Below are 17,354 nucleotides of genomic sequence, written 5' to 3'. Positions count from 1 at the left end.
CGCTGCCTCACAGACACTGCGCTGCCTCACACACACTGCGCTGCCTCACAGACACTGCGCTGCCTCACAGACACTGCGCTGCCTCACACACACTGCGCTGCCTCACACACACTGCGCTGCCTCACACACACTGCGCTGCCTCACACACTGCGCTGCCTCACACACACACAAACACTACGTAGTCACACACTGCTGTGTGTCACTCACACTGTCCTATCACAAACACTGCACTGTTACACACAAACTGCACTGTGAGTCACACACTGCACTGCCTCTTACACACACTGCCCTGCTACACACTACACTGCCTCACACACACACTGTGCTGCCTCACACATGAACTGCACTGCCTCACACATGAACTGCATTGCCTCACACACGCACTGCCTCACACACTGTGCTGCCACTCACACACTGCGCTGCCACACACAAGCTGCCTCACACACACACACACGCTGCCTCACACACACACACTGCCTCACACACACACAATGTGCTGCCTCTCACACACACACACACACGCTGCCTCACACACACACTGTGCTGCCTCACACACTGCCCTGCCTCACACACTGCCCTGCCTCACACACACTGCACTGCCACATAATTACACAGCTCTCAATGCAACATACACTCCCAATACCACTCAGTGCCACATAATTATATGCCACATAATTACACTGCACTCAATGCAACATACACTCCAAACAATACCACTCAGTGCCACATAATTACACGCCGCATAATTACACTGCACTCAATGCAACATACACTCCAAACAATACGACTCAGTGCCACAAAATTACACACAACACAATTACACTCTACTGAATACAACATACACTCCATACAATACCACTCAATGCCACATAATTACATTCTACATAATTACACTGCACTCAATGCAACATACACTCCAAATACCACTCAGTGCCACATAATTACACGCCGCATAATTACACTGCACTCAATGCAACAAACACTCCAAATACCACTCAGTGCCACATAATTACACGCCACATAATTACACTACACTCAATGCAACATACACTCCAAATACCACTCAGTGCCACATAATTACACACCACATATTTACCCTTCACTCCATGCAACATACACTCCAAATACTACTGAGTGCCACATAATTACACACTACATAATTACACGTCACACAATGCAACATTCACTCCAAATCCCACTCAGTGCCACATAAGTACACTCTACTGAATGCAACACACACTCCACACAATACCACTCAGTGCCACATAATATGCTGCATAATTACACTGCACTCAATGCAACATACACTCCAAATACCACTCAGTGCCACATAATTACTCTACTGAATACAACATATATTCCCCATATTACCACTCAGTGCCACATAATTACACCCCATATAATTACTCTTCTCAATGCAACGTAAATACACTCCACATATTACCACTCAGTGCCGTATAATTACACACCTCATACTTACACTACTCAATGCAACATAAATACACTCTATCTATCTATCACACTCACTCTATCGCCCTCACTCTATCTATCTATTGCTTCGCCACAGCATCACTCAGCACCACCACAGCATCACTCATGGGAAATACAACTCACTAGGTGCTACCACAGCATCAATGAACGCCACAGCATCACTCGTCGCCAACACAACATCACTCGTCGCCACCACAACATCACTCAGCACCACCACAGCATCAATCTGTGCAACCATTCAACAACTGGTTCAAATATGTTCTCTCAATGTTTCAAGCTTTATTACAAATGTCACAAAAAGATGTTAATATTTCACTTCTGTTCTTGGATTTTCGTCACAATAAAATACAATTAACATATTCTTCACAATTTTTTTTTACAAAAGTTTAAGCTACTGCTATTATAAATTACAATAACTTTTATTTCAGTATTATTAAAAACTGTAAAAGCCATTGTTATTTGAAATATCAATACATCTAAGTCACGTAAATACAACACATATTGCATTACAAATGCTATAGGTGTCACATTTGCAAAAGCTAAAACTATTGGCATTGTAAATGACAAAGCTATTAATTTCGCTATTTTCAAAACCAACACATAAATAAAAAATTTGTCATTTACAGTACCAATAGCTCAAACTTTCCTAATGCGAGACCTATTGCATTGCAAATGCTTGTTTAACATGGGGATTGGTGTATACAAACTCCTCTCACTTTGCAGTCAGAGAAAGAAAAGTAAAGGGACGTATGTGACAATCTTGCTGTGGTACAGGGAGTTTGAAAGGAAAGGCTGCATAATGTTTTTTATAGCACACAAAAAAATGTAAATAACAAATGAATTGAACACATTAAACAGTTGACAAAGAAAATGGAGCACATTTTTTGTCATTCTGAAATGTAATGGGAACAAAGATTTTAACAAGATCAAAGCAAATGAATACACTTTACTTGATGATGCAGAAATGAAAAATATTCACTGAAACCCGATTTTATACGTTATTATTTGTGTGCAATATAGTTTTATCTGAAAAACTGTTTGTGTAAATGTAGTGGATATTTCAATAGAAAATGTGCTGTCTGTAAATAACAGTGCACTGCCACACGATGCTTTAGATGCATTAAAAAAATCACCTGCCTCATGTCCATTAAACCTAGGTGTGTTGTGAAAGTTTGTAGTTCTAAACATTGGGTTGTCATTCTAAAACATTTGGGAAGCACTTCTCTATTTTTATACAGTGCTGTTCCGATTTTAAACATCTTAATAATCTATAGTTTAATGTTTGGCAAAGTAAAATAAACAAGTAAAATAGAGGTACTGCAACAGAATAAATTAAAGACTACAAAGGCAATAGCTAGTTTTATTTGTTTGAAAACTAATTTACAAAAGTAATATCTGTTCATGGGAATCTGATATTTTAGCAAACGATTCCACCTTTTCTCCTTAGAAATCAAAATAATCAACCAGAAATATATCTTTCTTAAAACCACAACCCTGACTGCAAAAATCCTATTAAAATTTGAGTTCTAGTCCTGACAAGAAATAAGAATTTGGTGTACTATATATACACATAATGTTCGGAATATTCTCAAGTTTATGGGCAGACAAAACATTGTTTTTTCCCATTACATTTCCTGAAACTATCTGGGTCAACTTGAAGAACTTGAGAAGACAACTAATGAGCAAATCCCTTGGATGTATAACTTTTTGCACCCATTAGTAAACTTGTAACTTGCATGACACTAAACTACAAGGGTGTCTGGCGTATGCCCAACAAGGCTGGATACAGCTTAGATATTTGGGTTTTACAGATGTGATAAATTTGCACATGGCAAATTCAAAGAGAACTAATGTGCATGTTTAGTTGGTATCATATAAATGTGGCATGATTCTAGCAATGCTGGTGGTTCAACAGCTCTAAACACCCATAAGGCACTATGAAGCTTCTCAAGATGGTAATTAGCATTCACCTTTTACACAGCCTTCTTGCTGGGAATTAAAAAAAGTAAAATATGCAGAAAGGTGAAATTATATTTTGGAGAAAGACATCGATATTTCAGGGCTTTAGTGACACATAGCATTACATAAAATACCAGTCTTAAGTAAATACCAGAGTCTCTATTCTCAATGCATCTGATTACAAGCAAGTCTGATTGTGGGCTGTCAAGAAGGGACTTCTTTTAGAAGCTTCACGATATGAAAGTATCCTGTTGTCCACAGAGACGTTACACCATACCGAGGACCAGAAAGCAATTATGAGATATACAAGTACAGGTTTTGTTCATCTGAGCACACTGGAACTGTTCCCTGGGAACTATTTCAGATCACAAAAGCAGAATTTACTCTTACCTGAGTCTTTGGTCATCCCTTGACTCCCATCCCCCGCACAGGGAGGCATATTCCGAGCAATGCGGCATGGCAACCACCAGGGGTAGTCAGGCTGTTTTGAAGAAGCAATAACAATGAAACACATTAGATGTTTCTCAGACTGTAGAATCAGATCTGATCTTGACAGCATATCTTGGTGTGTGGACAACCAGTTAATAATAACTGGATGTCGGATATAGGAGTCCATTCCTAGCTCTTTTGTGTGGTCAGCTGCTGGGGAAATGGTCAGTAGAGGAATAAGGAGTTAGATAAGAGTCAAATACTGGAAGCCACCAAGGCAGAGCAAGCTATCTGTGTAAAGTGCAGATAAACAGCATGTAAGACACAATAAGACATGATATTAAACAGCATTTAGTGAACTATGGAATAAGGCCACTAATAGGCCAGGGTGTGTGTGGATAAAACGAGCATGCTGCTGTTATTCTATCATGCGAAAATGTGGCAACCCTGGGTGCATGTGACTGAGGTAAATAAGAAATATCACTCAATGACGACAGTGTTTACACGCACACACACACACGCTCACACAAACAATCCTCTCTACTGCCAGTGTGAGGGGACCTTGAGTCATGCTGTGACCTAACCAGAAACCATCAAAGTAATTTAAAAAACAAGAAGCCATTATAGCCATGGGGTATAAAATGTTTCCCTGTTGGCCCTCAAAAGGCCCCTATGTAACTTGCGAGGCACACCTCTCCGTTATGAAAAATTAAGTCAGCCCAAAAAGCACCATAGGTCCTAGTAGGACCAGTGCATGGTATGTAGACAAAATGTACTTGGGGAATTTGCACCTCTTGGCGATTTCTTAGCAACCAGATAATATTCTATTCTATTCTAAGGTTTTGGTAAAGCGCAAACAGCTGCCTCAGCAAAGAGGCGTCCCGGCGCTAGGGAGAGCCACAGTCCCCAACCTGAGCTAGAAAAAAGGAGAAGAAAGGAGGAGGGGAGGTTATAGACGGGGGAACAGGTATGTCTTGATGGCCTTACGGAAGGTGGGGAGATTTTCTATGCAGCAAATGTTTAGAGGGAGGGCATTCCAAAGCTTAGCTCCCATGGCCCTAAAGGAGCGGCCGCCAATGCGGCAGAACTTTGTACGGGGGATGCTCAGGAGATGCTGGCTAGAGGAACGCAGATCACATCGGGGAACATAAGGAGTGAGGAGAGGTCGTAGGAGTATTGGGCTTCCGAGTTTGAGAATTTTGAAGATCATGATAAGGGTTTTAAAATGGATCCTAGAATTGACTGGTAGCCAGTGCCATTTGCGAATGGTGGCTCTAACCGAGCATCTGCGGGGGAGGCCGACTACCGCTCGTGCGGCCGCGTTTTGCACGCGCTGCAACCGTGCTATTTCTCCTTTATTTGCACCAAGGAGGAGGACATTGGCGTAGTCCAATCGAGACAGAATGGTCGCTTGGATAATAAGTTGGCGAACTTTAGCGTCGAAAAAGCCTAGTATAGGGCTGAGGCTCCTCAACAGACCAACACATGTGGCAGCTACTTTCTTAGTGTGTGTCTGGTAGCTGAGTGAAGCATCCATCCAGACTCCCAGATTTTTTACAAGGGACTTGGGGGGAGGAGTAGGGCCCAAGGATGACGGCCAGCAGTGCTCATTCCAGTGGCAGGTGTTTTTACCAAGGAGCAGCACTTCTGTTTTTCCGGCGTTCAGCTGTAGGTAGTTATCCGTCATCCATTGGGCCACTGCCGCTAGGCCATCTCTGAATCTAGAGGCCAGGATGGAAGGGCCTTCCGTGAGAGTGAAGGCCAGCTGGGTGTCATCAGCATAGGTCACCAGTGTCAGGCCCCACTCTTTGGCCACTGCTGCAAGTGGCTGTACGTAAAGGTTAAAAAGGGAGGGGCTCAAAGCAGAGCCCTGTGGTACTCCCTGTGCGATCGGATGGGGTTTGGATAGGAATGGGGGGGCTGACACCCGAAAGGATCGGTCTTTAAAAAAGGAGCCGAACCATGCCAATGCAAGGTCAGAGACTCCGACCATCTCCAGCCGACTAAGAAGGATGTCATGAGACACCGTGTCAAAGTCCGCGCTGAGATCAAGGAGAATCAGCGCAGCACTTTGACCGGAATCTAAGATTGTCCGGAGATGTTCGGAGGTAGCCAGGAGGGCAGACTCCGTGCTATGGCCTGGTCTGAACCCATTTTGAGATGGGTCCAAGATGTTATTCTGGTCCATATGTTGGGACAGGATGCCATTAACATGGGCCTCTGCAAGCTTGGACAACCAGGGTAGCAGAGATATGGGACGAAAATTTTCTGGTTTTGATGGATCCAAGGTGGGTTTTTTAATAATGGGTGAGACCCAAGCTTGTTTCCAGGCTGTCGGAACACTAGCAGAGGAGAAGGAGAGATTGAGTATGGCAGCTAAAGTCGGCAGAAAAAAATTCAAAGAGTCCATGAAGTGGGCAGGGCTCATAGGGTCTGCAGGGGAGCCTGACTTTACTTTCCTGCATATTTTGTTAAGGTCGTCATGAGAGATTTCTGGGATGTGAGTTAATAGGGTACATTTAGGGATGGGATTGGTAAGGTTGGTGGGATTGGGGGAGTGCTGTGGGAAGGAGCTGTAGATTTTTTGAACCTTCTCTATGAAGTAAGTAGAAAGATCCTCGCAGTGTTGTGCAGACGTAATACTGGGGGATGGAGATCTGTTGCTCTGAAGTTCTTGGACCAGATTGAAGACAATTTTGACCAGATTGAAGACAATTTTGGACCAGATTGAAGACAATTTAATACACAAATCTAACACTTTCTTCTTTGTTTCTTTATTCTTGTGTGGTTAGTCTACACCCTGCGTTCAACTATTCAACTAAGCATTTCTTCACAAGTGCATTTCAAACACAGAAAATAATACTAACAATCAAAATAATTATTTGCTTTTACACAATGTTTCATAGCACTTGGAGCCAGATTTAGAGTTTGGTGGATGGGCACTACATGAAAAATGTGACAGAAATCCTGTCTGCCTTATTACAAATGCATTAAGATACAATAGACTTGTCTTAAGGTGGATGTAATATCCGTCATGTGATACAGCACCTGTTCGCCAACCCCTAAATCAAGTCCTCAGTCATTTATAAGTGCTGTAAAAAGCAGCTGATAACATTGCTCAACTTAACGTTATTCAGCTTACAGACTTCAATAGAATGACCGGCTGCATTGGTCTTGCCGGGTTTGAACGTACAACCTGAGGATCAAAGAAGAGGTCAGCAGAGCTGTTTAACTCACTATCCACCGTGCAGAATCAGTGTTGCTAGTTCTAATGATCAAAGCCCACAGCTGCTTTTATACAATCTTTTATCATGGACTTCCAGGGTTCTAGCCTCTGTTGGGATGACTCGGTGAGGCAGACTCCACAATCTCCCTAGTGCAACTCAGAACATCACTGACTGTACTGTGGGATAATTGGAGTCGCAGCACCTCTCCAACACAGAGAATTTGAATTTTGAATCAGTACTTTGGCTATTACAGTGATTTGGGAAGGCAGATGACATTTGGGGGAGAAAATCATGGTCTTCACTGGAGAAATAATGCCGACCTTGTGTAACAAGTGTTCTGGTTCCCAAAAATTCAAGACAACAAGAGTTATGGTAATCCCACACATTGTTCGACGGGATGAAAATGTCTTTCATATTTGTGGTTTTCTACTTGGACACAGATGCAAGCTCCCAGACGAACCACAGAATCTAGAGCCTGCCTACTTCATTGCACTCCAGAAACTGCTGAGAAACAAGGTGATGGGTGAATGGAGGATGGAAGAAAATTGGACACTGAGAGGTCAAATAGCTGAACTCCGACATTTGGTCATCATTTCATTTATAAACACTTTCATCAAAGGGCTATGGAGGAATGTCAGTAATAGGACTTGCAAAAAATACTAAGTGGGACACCTTGGTAATGGGGATGTTGATCTCTGCAAGACGATGAACTGACTGCCTTGAGAATGTCAATCCCATCAAGGTAATGCTACTTCATATGAAAATCAAGCCCAGCCCATGTTATGGGGGACCATAAAATACTGCTTTATCCCCTCAAATAAAGGCTCATAATTAATAATGCTGTTTCACACTGCTTTGAATCATATCTCTAACAAGTATCAATGAGTAAATATAAATGATACTCTTTCTAAATCATCTCTTTAAACTGAGATTTATCCCAGGGCTCAATACAGACCCCCTTATTGTTCACTGTCTATGTTTAACCATTCGACCCCTACTGTGTGGCTTAAGGTTTTGGGATTAACTCCAGAAACCCATTCCCTATCCTTCACAAGTAGTGCTGAGAAGATCTAGAGACCCGTACAAACCCAGCCTACGATTCTTTTAAGAAGTTAACAAAGATCTCTCATTACAGCAGGATTGACAAATGTGATGCACTGAGCTTCACTTGCTTACCTACTCTGCTAACACAGCCCCTCAGATATCTCCTAACAATTAAAAAATGTACATACTTTAGACTTTTAAGACTGTGGCCTATGAATATCAATGGTACTGACTGCCCATCACCATAAAATTGAAACCTCTGTAAATCTATAATGCGTTCTGACATCCATGTGGTACGGTATCTGCTACAAAACCATTTCCTTAAGTAGATACAATAACATTTGCAGATAATACCCAGTGATATCTTAAAGTGACTGCTAACTCCTACCAATGTATCTCACTCCATCCAGTCCTCATGTTTAACCAATATACGACAGTGGCTGAAAAAAAAGCAATCTGAAATCTATAAACATAATGTCTTCTTCATTCGCCAATCCCTGACTGCCATATGAATGTAAATCGGATAAACATAATTCTTAAAGCGGAATCTGAGCATAAAATTGTTCAATTACCCAAATTCCTAGGAGTCATATTAAATTAACTTTCGTTTATAACCTACTAGCTTATTCTTAAAATGTGGCTAAGGAGGAATTTTTCCAACTCCAATGAACCTTTTCTGCAATCTGGTGGCCTAAAATCTGTAGGGCAACCCTGTATTCCCTCCTGCCTCGGCTGCTCAATGCCCTTCTCACAGAACATCTGAAGAACGTCCTGGACCCTTTAAAGGCTGTCCTCCATGCCTTAGCTATGCTACTCTAAACCTCTCAGCAAGTTTGACTATATCACATGGGACGCGTTCTACTAAAAATGCTTCAATAGATGCAATAGGCACCTTTAAAACTCCCTGCTTAGAAAGCATGGCACTGCATCCAAATACCATTGGCAGACGCCCACCGTTTACGAAGCGCCCACTTGGTTAGAAGCAAAGTAAACTATTGCCACTGGATCAAACAATTGAAAAAAGATTCTCCCTTTCTTGATCATTCTCAGGCTGTGCACCTGAAGTACATAACCTCATTAGAATGCTTAACTTCTTCAGATTATTTAAGACCTTCCCGAAAATACATCTCCCCGAGAAACATCTTGATTAAGGATATCCGAAGACTCTATTTAAATGACCATGTGACCCTTTAAGATCCGTTCACAGCTCATACTCTGAAGACTGTGAACAACAGACTTCGAAAAACGCAATCTCCTGTAATGCTTTTAGGAAATCTTTTTTACAAGGAATCTAACTAATGCAACACGTTTTCGCTAATCGTGTGCACTATATTATACTATGAACTGTAAATAATGTAGTGAAACTCTCCTGTGCCCCCGGGGCAGTGATTGTTCAAATATAAAACTTCAAAAACACGTAAAATAAACATGCGGAAGAAAATGGTGCAAAATCTTCAAAGCAAAGTCGAGGTTATTCCCCTGAAGGAGAAAAATGTATGCCTGGCAGGAGTCACAGAGTAAAGGAAACAGAAGTTAGTGCCAGGAATAATTGTCACATCTGCAGACTAACAAACTGCATGAATTTGCACAGTAGATTTACAAGATAGAGGGTGAAAGCTGTACGGCTTTGAGAGGGATTGAGTGAAAAAGATCGATAGAGAAACACATCGAAGGTTCCTTTAATCCTCAAGCGAAAAGATAAGTACCAGTGCTTGATGGAAAAATAGAAAATAACTGCTCATCAGCTGCGAAGTACTGGAGAGCCACCTCTCAAAATAAAGAAATGCTGGTACCCAGCACCTCCTGACTCAACGCACTGACATGTCCAATCAAACCCCTGCTATTCACAGAACTCTAAGATGCTCTGAAAGCCTCTGTGAAAGTCGATGCAAACTCCGAGGCTCTGTATACCCAGGAAATTTAAGTCAACATGTGGCTTGCGAACAGAGCCCGTTGCTGAATATCACCAACTTTCCTCGGTACAGCGTGGTTGTAAAACTCATTACAAAGATGGAAGTAGCCACTAATGTGTAGAAGATGAGAATGTGATGGGTAACAAGTGTAGGAGAAGTAGGGAGTAGAGTCTATAATGGATGTGAAGACACAAGGTGCCTTTCCTGATCTCTACTTAGTCACATCCTGATCCTACAACAAAGGGGTGCAAGGATTACACAAAATGAGGTGAGCAAAGAGCACGACTGGAGTGGGGTGGTGTGTGAAGAAAGGCACCATAAGATAGTGTGTCACTGTCAAGCCACACGAAATGCAATTGAGGGTGTGCTGTCGAAGTGTGGCAGAACAAGGTGAATTCCTTGGCTAAAGGGAAGTACAGGAAAGCACCTTGTAAAAGAGGACAGGAAAAGAGCTTGAGAACTAAGACAGGAGTGTATTGTTTGCACACAGTGAGTTATCCCTAGGAAAGAGTCTAGTCATTGTGGAAAAAGACCCTCGAACACCGTCTTCCAGCATATCAAAGAACATGTAATATATTGAAACCAGGCCCCCTATCGTCACTAGGCAGACCTCTCCTCCTAGGCCTGTGCCCTCTTGGAGGACAAGTTAAAGATTTCTTCAAATTAATTCGCTACTCTCGTTTTCCAACACAAGCATCATCTACACATACTTGGAAACATCAATGTGATGGCAAGTTTGCATAGCAATGAAGGTATAAAATAACTTTTCAATGGTCCTTACCGGAGGGAGGTGTCTGGAATCCTGCACCGGAGGGCGTTCGGCTGGTAGTGCTGGAGGTGGGAAATGGATCTGCCAATCGTCAAAGCCCTGGTACACTGCATGAGGCATAGGTGGCGTATAAGGGTACTGATATGGCGGGTACATGGGGCCAAGTGTGCCAGGGTGGTGATCTGGTGGTACCCTTTCAGGCACAACCTGCGACTATTGAAAGAAAAAGGAGTAAAGCATCACACCTGTCCTTTGTCTTATGCCAAACAGCTTGCACAGGTAGCAGCTTACACAGACTACAGCTAATGAAAGATGGCTGCTGGCAAACAAATTAAGCTTGGATAAGGGACAATTATGTACAACATGGAGTTATGACTTAAGGAACCCTGGATGGCAATAAGAACCCTGGCTTGAATATTCTTCCTCGTTGACATATAGCAACAATAGGTTATTGGTAGAGCATGTTCCAGGCAAAGTACTTTAAAAAACACAGTTTGGCCAACATAGATTATCTACTTGTCAATACCAGTAGGGTTGCATCTTTCATAACTTCACATCCATGCATATTTTTCCCTCTTAATGGTTCATGGAGCCACAAGCAAGCAGAAAATGCCAGTGAACATATGAATCTATGAAAGATACAAACTACAAAGGTCATGTAGGAACTGAAGGCAGACAGCAATTACATCGGACTCACAAACATCAGCACACTGCACAACACTTAGTCTCATCTTAAAGAAAGTTTTGTCCCTATGAATACATTTAAAAAATAGAATTACTTACCGAAAAAATCATTATGAATTTTGAAGCTTTTATTGCCTCACATGCAGTGCATAATTCCACCATCTTGTGTCTAAACTTGTAACCGTATTCTGTTGTCTTACGAGTTTAGCGGTCCTCCTGCAATACCACCACCGCGCTGTTTGCAAGAGGACCGCCAAAGCTGTTGTGGGCCTGCTCACCGGATTATGAGTTTAATCCAGGTCAGGCAGGCTGTGTTGAGGAGGTCTCACGCCGGTGGTCTGTTAGGCACATAGGAGAGCCCAAAATACAGACTGCCACCGAGAGAGTGCCTGCAGCATGTTCCTGCACGGTGTGGCATGCACTGTGTCATGCATGCCACACCGTGAAGGTACAGGGGTGCAATTCCAGGGGAGGCACAACATATTCCCCCATGCTTGCGGACACAGGAACACAGGAGGCCAAATAACTGATGGATGATGGGAGGATTGTGAAGAGGGTGTTTGGTGGCTTTGTAGAGTATTTTGCTTCTGCTAGTTGTTTGGCTTACGGTTTACCTAAACGTGGCTTTATGGAAGATGGGGGTTCTATCTGCATGAAGGAGTTCTTTAATTTGGGGAGGTTGTCAGGAACTTTGGTCTGGCTAAGTATTTTTTACAGTTTGCAAATGGGGGACTTTTTGTCAGAGAGTTCTGGGGTGTTCCATAGGGCTGAGGGCTTCAGTATTGAGGATCGTATTTTTAGGAAAGCTTTGTATTCAACACATTTCAGTGTTGAGTTGTAGACATCAAGGAATGTGATGGCATCTGATGTGGTCTTGAAGGTTTTTGACAGATTTAAGAGGTTTTCTTGGAGGGCACCCATGGGGAGACCCTTCACACCGTACAAAGTTATTTTTTCATTCCTATGCTAATCTCAGCGCAGTGGATTGGTGTGTAGAAATGAGGCGGGAATGGCAAAATGAGATTGAGGGTGATGCCTTTGGAATTCCCACATTTGATTTCAAGGGTATTAAGCAATATGTTGATGGATTCCTTCCTGGTCTTGGTGCTAGAGTTGTCGGATAAGTTAAAGTTTCTGAGGAATAGGCTTGGGAGTTCTTTAATGAAGTTCCTGCTGGTTCCAGATGTTCTGTAGGTCAGGTTGATGGGGTCATCAGAGATGCCGAAAATATGAAGTGTAAAACACCAACAAGGATGGAAGGAATGCTTGAATCAATCTCAAACACTGTCAATCACTAGGGCTGCATTCCAGACCATTGTCTTTTTGCCCGCTGTTCCATTCTAAATGGAGACTCGCTTTTTGAAAATCAGTCTTGGTTCTACTCCAATAAGAGGAACACAAGCAAACTTTGACCCACTTAGTTTTCATCATGGAGGTATAGTTTGAGTTCTGTCACACAGTAAGCATGAAGCCAAGTCTGGGCATACCCATCACACTTATGAAGTCTATTGCATTCCAGACAAATGTTTTTCATTCACCTTGCCATTCTAGACAGACTCACCTTATGCAAATCAGTCTTGGCCATGCACAAATAGGAACAGTGGCTTAGCAGTCATTTCACCAAAGGGGCAAACACTGACTTGCATTCAACAGCGGGGATCAATGCTTTTTCTTTTCCCCCCTTGGTGTCCCACCCCATGTCCCAGTTCCCTTTCTCACCTTGTTGACTGGCATTTTGCCACCTGCAACTGCAGCACTGTTTAATTAGGCGCTGCAGTGCTGGTGAAGAAATGCCAGTCCGCGAGAACCACAAAGTCTGTATAATGGAATATTGTAGCCTGAACTTCCAGGCCAGGTCCTCTCAAGATAAGAACACAACCCCACAGGGGCGGCTCCTTCAAGTGGGCGTTGGAGCGGCACCGCACTGCTTTCTTGCAGTGCGAGAAGCAGAAATGTAAAATGGTATAAAGACCATTTTACATTTCTACTTCTCGCACTGCGAGAAAGCAGAAGAAGGGTATGCCGGATTGGGGTTGGGTGGGTGGGTGTTCGGGCGGGTTGGGGAGGACTGGCTAGCCCAATGTTAAGGGGGCTGACTGGTTGGTCGGCCCCAGGGCAGACCAAATCAGTCATAGTACTCTCTGTTTTCATCATGTAGGCTGCTGCGCAGCCTGCATGAAGAAAACGGCCTCCCCGTAGATGCCTGTAAGGACGGCGTTTTAGCCAATCACAATGCTGCCATTGAGCTTTGTGATTGGTTTAGAGGTTGAGAGGTAGGCTACCTGCAGGAGACGCGACACAGGAGTCTGGGACAGGCAGTGAAGGCAAGTTTTTTTATTTTATTACATTTTATTAAATTATCCCCCACCACGCGCGACCCCTGCCTCCCCCCCAATCCCAATCCCAATCCCCCCCCCCCCCCCTACCACCAGCGATTCATGCCGGCCGCAACTACAAACCGAAACTGGTTTTTACATTCTCAGGTCTTGTCAGTTAGGTAAAGCCCAAGTCAAATGGCATAGTAGGCATAAACCCAAGTCTGGGCATACCCAGCACATTTAGGGCATCTATAGCAAAAAACACAACATGGTGATGGAAGGCATACTTGAACAAACTTCAATCACTGGCAATCACTTGTGGCCACATTTCAGACCATCATTTTTTGCCCACTGGGTCATTGAAAACGTATTCAAATTTGTCTTTGTTCTGCCAGTCCCAGCTGCCAGGGCTGGCCCCCTGCAGAAGGGACCGCAAGCAACCCCAGACCCGATTTGACTTACTGAGATAACAAAGCAGCAATTCTCGGGTCATAAATATAGTCCTGATGAAAACCTGGGATCCCTGTGGGCTTTTTCTAACATGGGCTGAAGCATGTCGATATAGATAGGAGTGTAGGGCCATCATATCCCATAAGCACCCCACATATAGATTTTTAGCCATACCACAAACACACATTTGTTAAAAGAAGGCATATACTTTAGAAGACCCCAGCATCCCACTACCTTCTACTGCTCCCTGGAATATTGTTGAGCCCATCCTTGTTTTTAGGGATCAGGATGCGACCAGATGATGAAGCATGCCACTACTAGAGTGGGCGATGATCTTTAAACAAAAACAATGTTTTCTGGTTCACATGGGTCAACTACCATATGCTTTGCTGTGACGTATATCTTGAATATTCAAGTAGCAAGTTTACAGCATCCTTTTGAAGTGTATGAAAGTATCCTGTGTAGTACCACTCGCTGTATGTCTCAGCTAGTGTATGGAATGCCGACAGTGAATGATGCAAAGGAATGTTGGTATGTGATCAGTGGAAGCTACACGAGATGGACAGTTGGGGGTGGATAGAGCCCTGACAGGACCTACCACCTGTTGCTCTAACCTAAGGATCTAACAAGAAATAAAGAAATGACCTACCACCTGAGTAGCTCTAGAGTCTTGTATGAAAACCCTGCCCTCCTGCTGCAACATTTTGGTGGCAAGTTGGTAATGACCCGAGTGAAAATGCAGTAAGATTCTGGTGGCAGTTGGGAGCAATTTCTAACAAGGGAGGTGGGCTTTCGGAGAAGGATGATGGCCCTGTGGTCACGGAGAACTTGTTTGGGGCTCCCCAACCACAAATCCACCAGCAAGTGCTGTTGACTCAGCATGCTGGGCAGAAGGAGCCCAGTGAGGAGGCGGGGCATGATCTGGCATGGATAAGGAGCCTGCTTAGGGGATTTATAAACTGAGGAGATGTATCCCTGTAAAGAGTCCTAAGCTTAAGGACAATGTTACGGAGACAGTGTTATGAATAACTGTCTAACTGTTTGCAGATTCAAGGAACAAAGACAGAGTGGTCATTCTTTCTCAGTGGCAGCAACCAAAGTGTGGGCTTCCTCCCCAATGTCGCAAAAGGATTTCATCTTCTTTTCTGGATTTTAAGAAACCTCTTAAAGAAACAAGCTTTTGGAAGAGAGTGATTTCATCCGCTACAGGAATTTGAGCTGTTCCAACTACCTCCTATATCAAATCATGTGCCTATACACCTTTTGTGATAGAGTGCTGAGTAAATAATAACATATCATAGAACATATTAAAATGACAGCACTGAGAAGAGACAGGAAATCTCTCTTTAGAGAAAGCATACCTTGTTGAGTGAGCAGTAGGATTTCTCAGTTAATCACACTGAGGTGAAGGCTAGTCCATGCCTTTTGAGGTTCCTTTGTGCTTTTAAACATATTTTATGGCATCTACCATGGAGTGACCACAGGCGATGACATTGCTCCTGGTGCGGATGTCACCGTGATGGACAAAGGTGTTTTGACAATGTGCAGCACCAGGAAGCTAGGGAATTTCCTCTATGGCATTTGTTGGTCCTGGAAGAGGATGCGATGTATGTGGACATAGCAGGACAACTTGTTTGTGAGAGAGCCTCACCAATGCCTTGGATTGCAGATCTAGGTGTCAGAGTGGGAATAATGGGTATGTAGACTTTAACATCATGAGGGATAGTAGTAAGCTGAACTTTTATTGCAGTCTAACCAATGCCTCAGGATTAATTTAGAAAGAAAACTACAACTATCTCCAAGGAACTGGTGATAAAAATCAACCATGTTGTTTGAAGGTACACTGTGTCCTGAATTAATGGGAAATTGAAATATTGCATGTCTGGCATTTGTCCATTTGCAATGTTAAAACACAAATATATGATATTCAGTTAAGTAACCAGCAAGGCGATTCTGCATTCATGGTCTATGTGCTTCGGATAAGAAATATTAATTATATAACTAACTGTGCAAATTCATAAGTTTGGGGAACACTGTTTGGTGATTCTTGCAGATTGGCATGTACCATATACATCCATACTTCCATGTGTCAGGTTAGTTCGGTTCTGTTTAATGTTTTGTTGCTTGGGAGTTACAGTCCATGCTAATGGTGTGAGAATGATTAGTCTCAAAAGAGAGGTTGGGGAATTTAAATTATCCACCTGTTGTTGTATGGATATGATATGTTGTGCTTTTTCAAGCAATGCGTTTGTGACAAATAGTAGTACTCTGTCACAAGAGATTTAAATGTAGCGGACTCAATTGTGCGTTGGGGTGAAATCAGTGAGAGTACCATCCTGTCTCTAGAGGTTAGAGGCTGTATGCAGTGAGGTATGCAAAGTTAGGGGAAGTGTAGAACCATGCCGTAAAAAAGATGCACAGAGGAGTAACCCCTATATTGCGCTAAGTTGGGAAAGAGTAACTTCCTGTCATTAAAACTTGCACGGGAGAGTACTCCATGGGTGCAATGTGGAAGAAGGGTAGTACTAGGTTGCGAGAAGCTGCTATGCAGAGTACCCCATGTGGTGAAAATGTGGGGAAGTCTTACCCTGTGATGTTAATGGTGAAAGCCACAAGTTTCACTTGAGATGACAAGCTGTACAAACGAGAAGGTTTGATAGATGTCTGGTACAGGAGGCAGGGTACGTTTGTTATTGTTTGGTGATCAGTATCATTCCGTTTGTGTATTATGAAGTCAATCAGTGTTGTGTTTGAATGGTAGCGTTTGATGTAGCTTCGGTCCTTGGTTGATGAGTTATTTGCCTTCTGAAGTGGTCTGGTGTCAGTGATTTTATTGCTGGACTACTGTAGTGTTTAATCATTCTGTTTTGCCAAAATTTTTGATTATGCGTCTACTGGAGGCTACCATCGCTGTGTTAAGAGGATTCCTGAATTTTTCTGCAGCAGTTTACAGAGGGTGTAGTACTGGGTGCAGATTGAGTGCTTTCTTCCTCCTGGTACCTGGTCATGCTGGTTTGGTCAGCTACTACAACTGTTTGTGGGGCATGTTGGAGTGGTGGGCTGCACTGCT

At 43.1% G+C, this 17,354-nt stretch overlaps 1 protein-coding gene across 3 annotated transcripts in view; it reads right to left on the bottom strand.

Annotated features, from left to right (window-relative positions):
- TNIP1 (TNFAIP3 interacting protein 1) overlaps positions 1-17,354 on the bottom strand; it is a 248,245-nt gene that overhangs the window by 15,761 nt on the left and 215,130 nt on the right. For all 3 annotated transcript variants that reach the window (XM_086931288.1, XM_086931286.1, XM_086931287.1), the window contains 2 exons: positions 10,845-11,045; positions 3,841-3,931 (listed from right to left, as the gene is read on the bottom strand). In XM_086931288.1, the coding sequence (XP_086787414.1) occupies positions 3,841-3,931; positions 10,845-11,045 (292 nt within the window). The remainder of the gene's footprint in view (positions 1-3,840; positions 3,932-10,844; positions 11,046-17,354) is intronic.

Source organism: Lissotriton vulgaris, chromosome 7 (assembly GCF_964263255.1).
Source record: "Lissotriton vulgaris chromosome 7, aLisVul1.2, whole genome shotgun sequence".
In the NCBI taxonomy this organism is placed as follows: domain Eukaryota; kingdom Metazoa; phylum Chordata; class Amphibia; order Caudata; family Salamandridae; genus Lissotriton; species Lissotriton vulgaris.
This window is presented reverse-complemented; position numbering and strand designations above follow the sequence as displayed.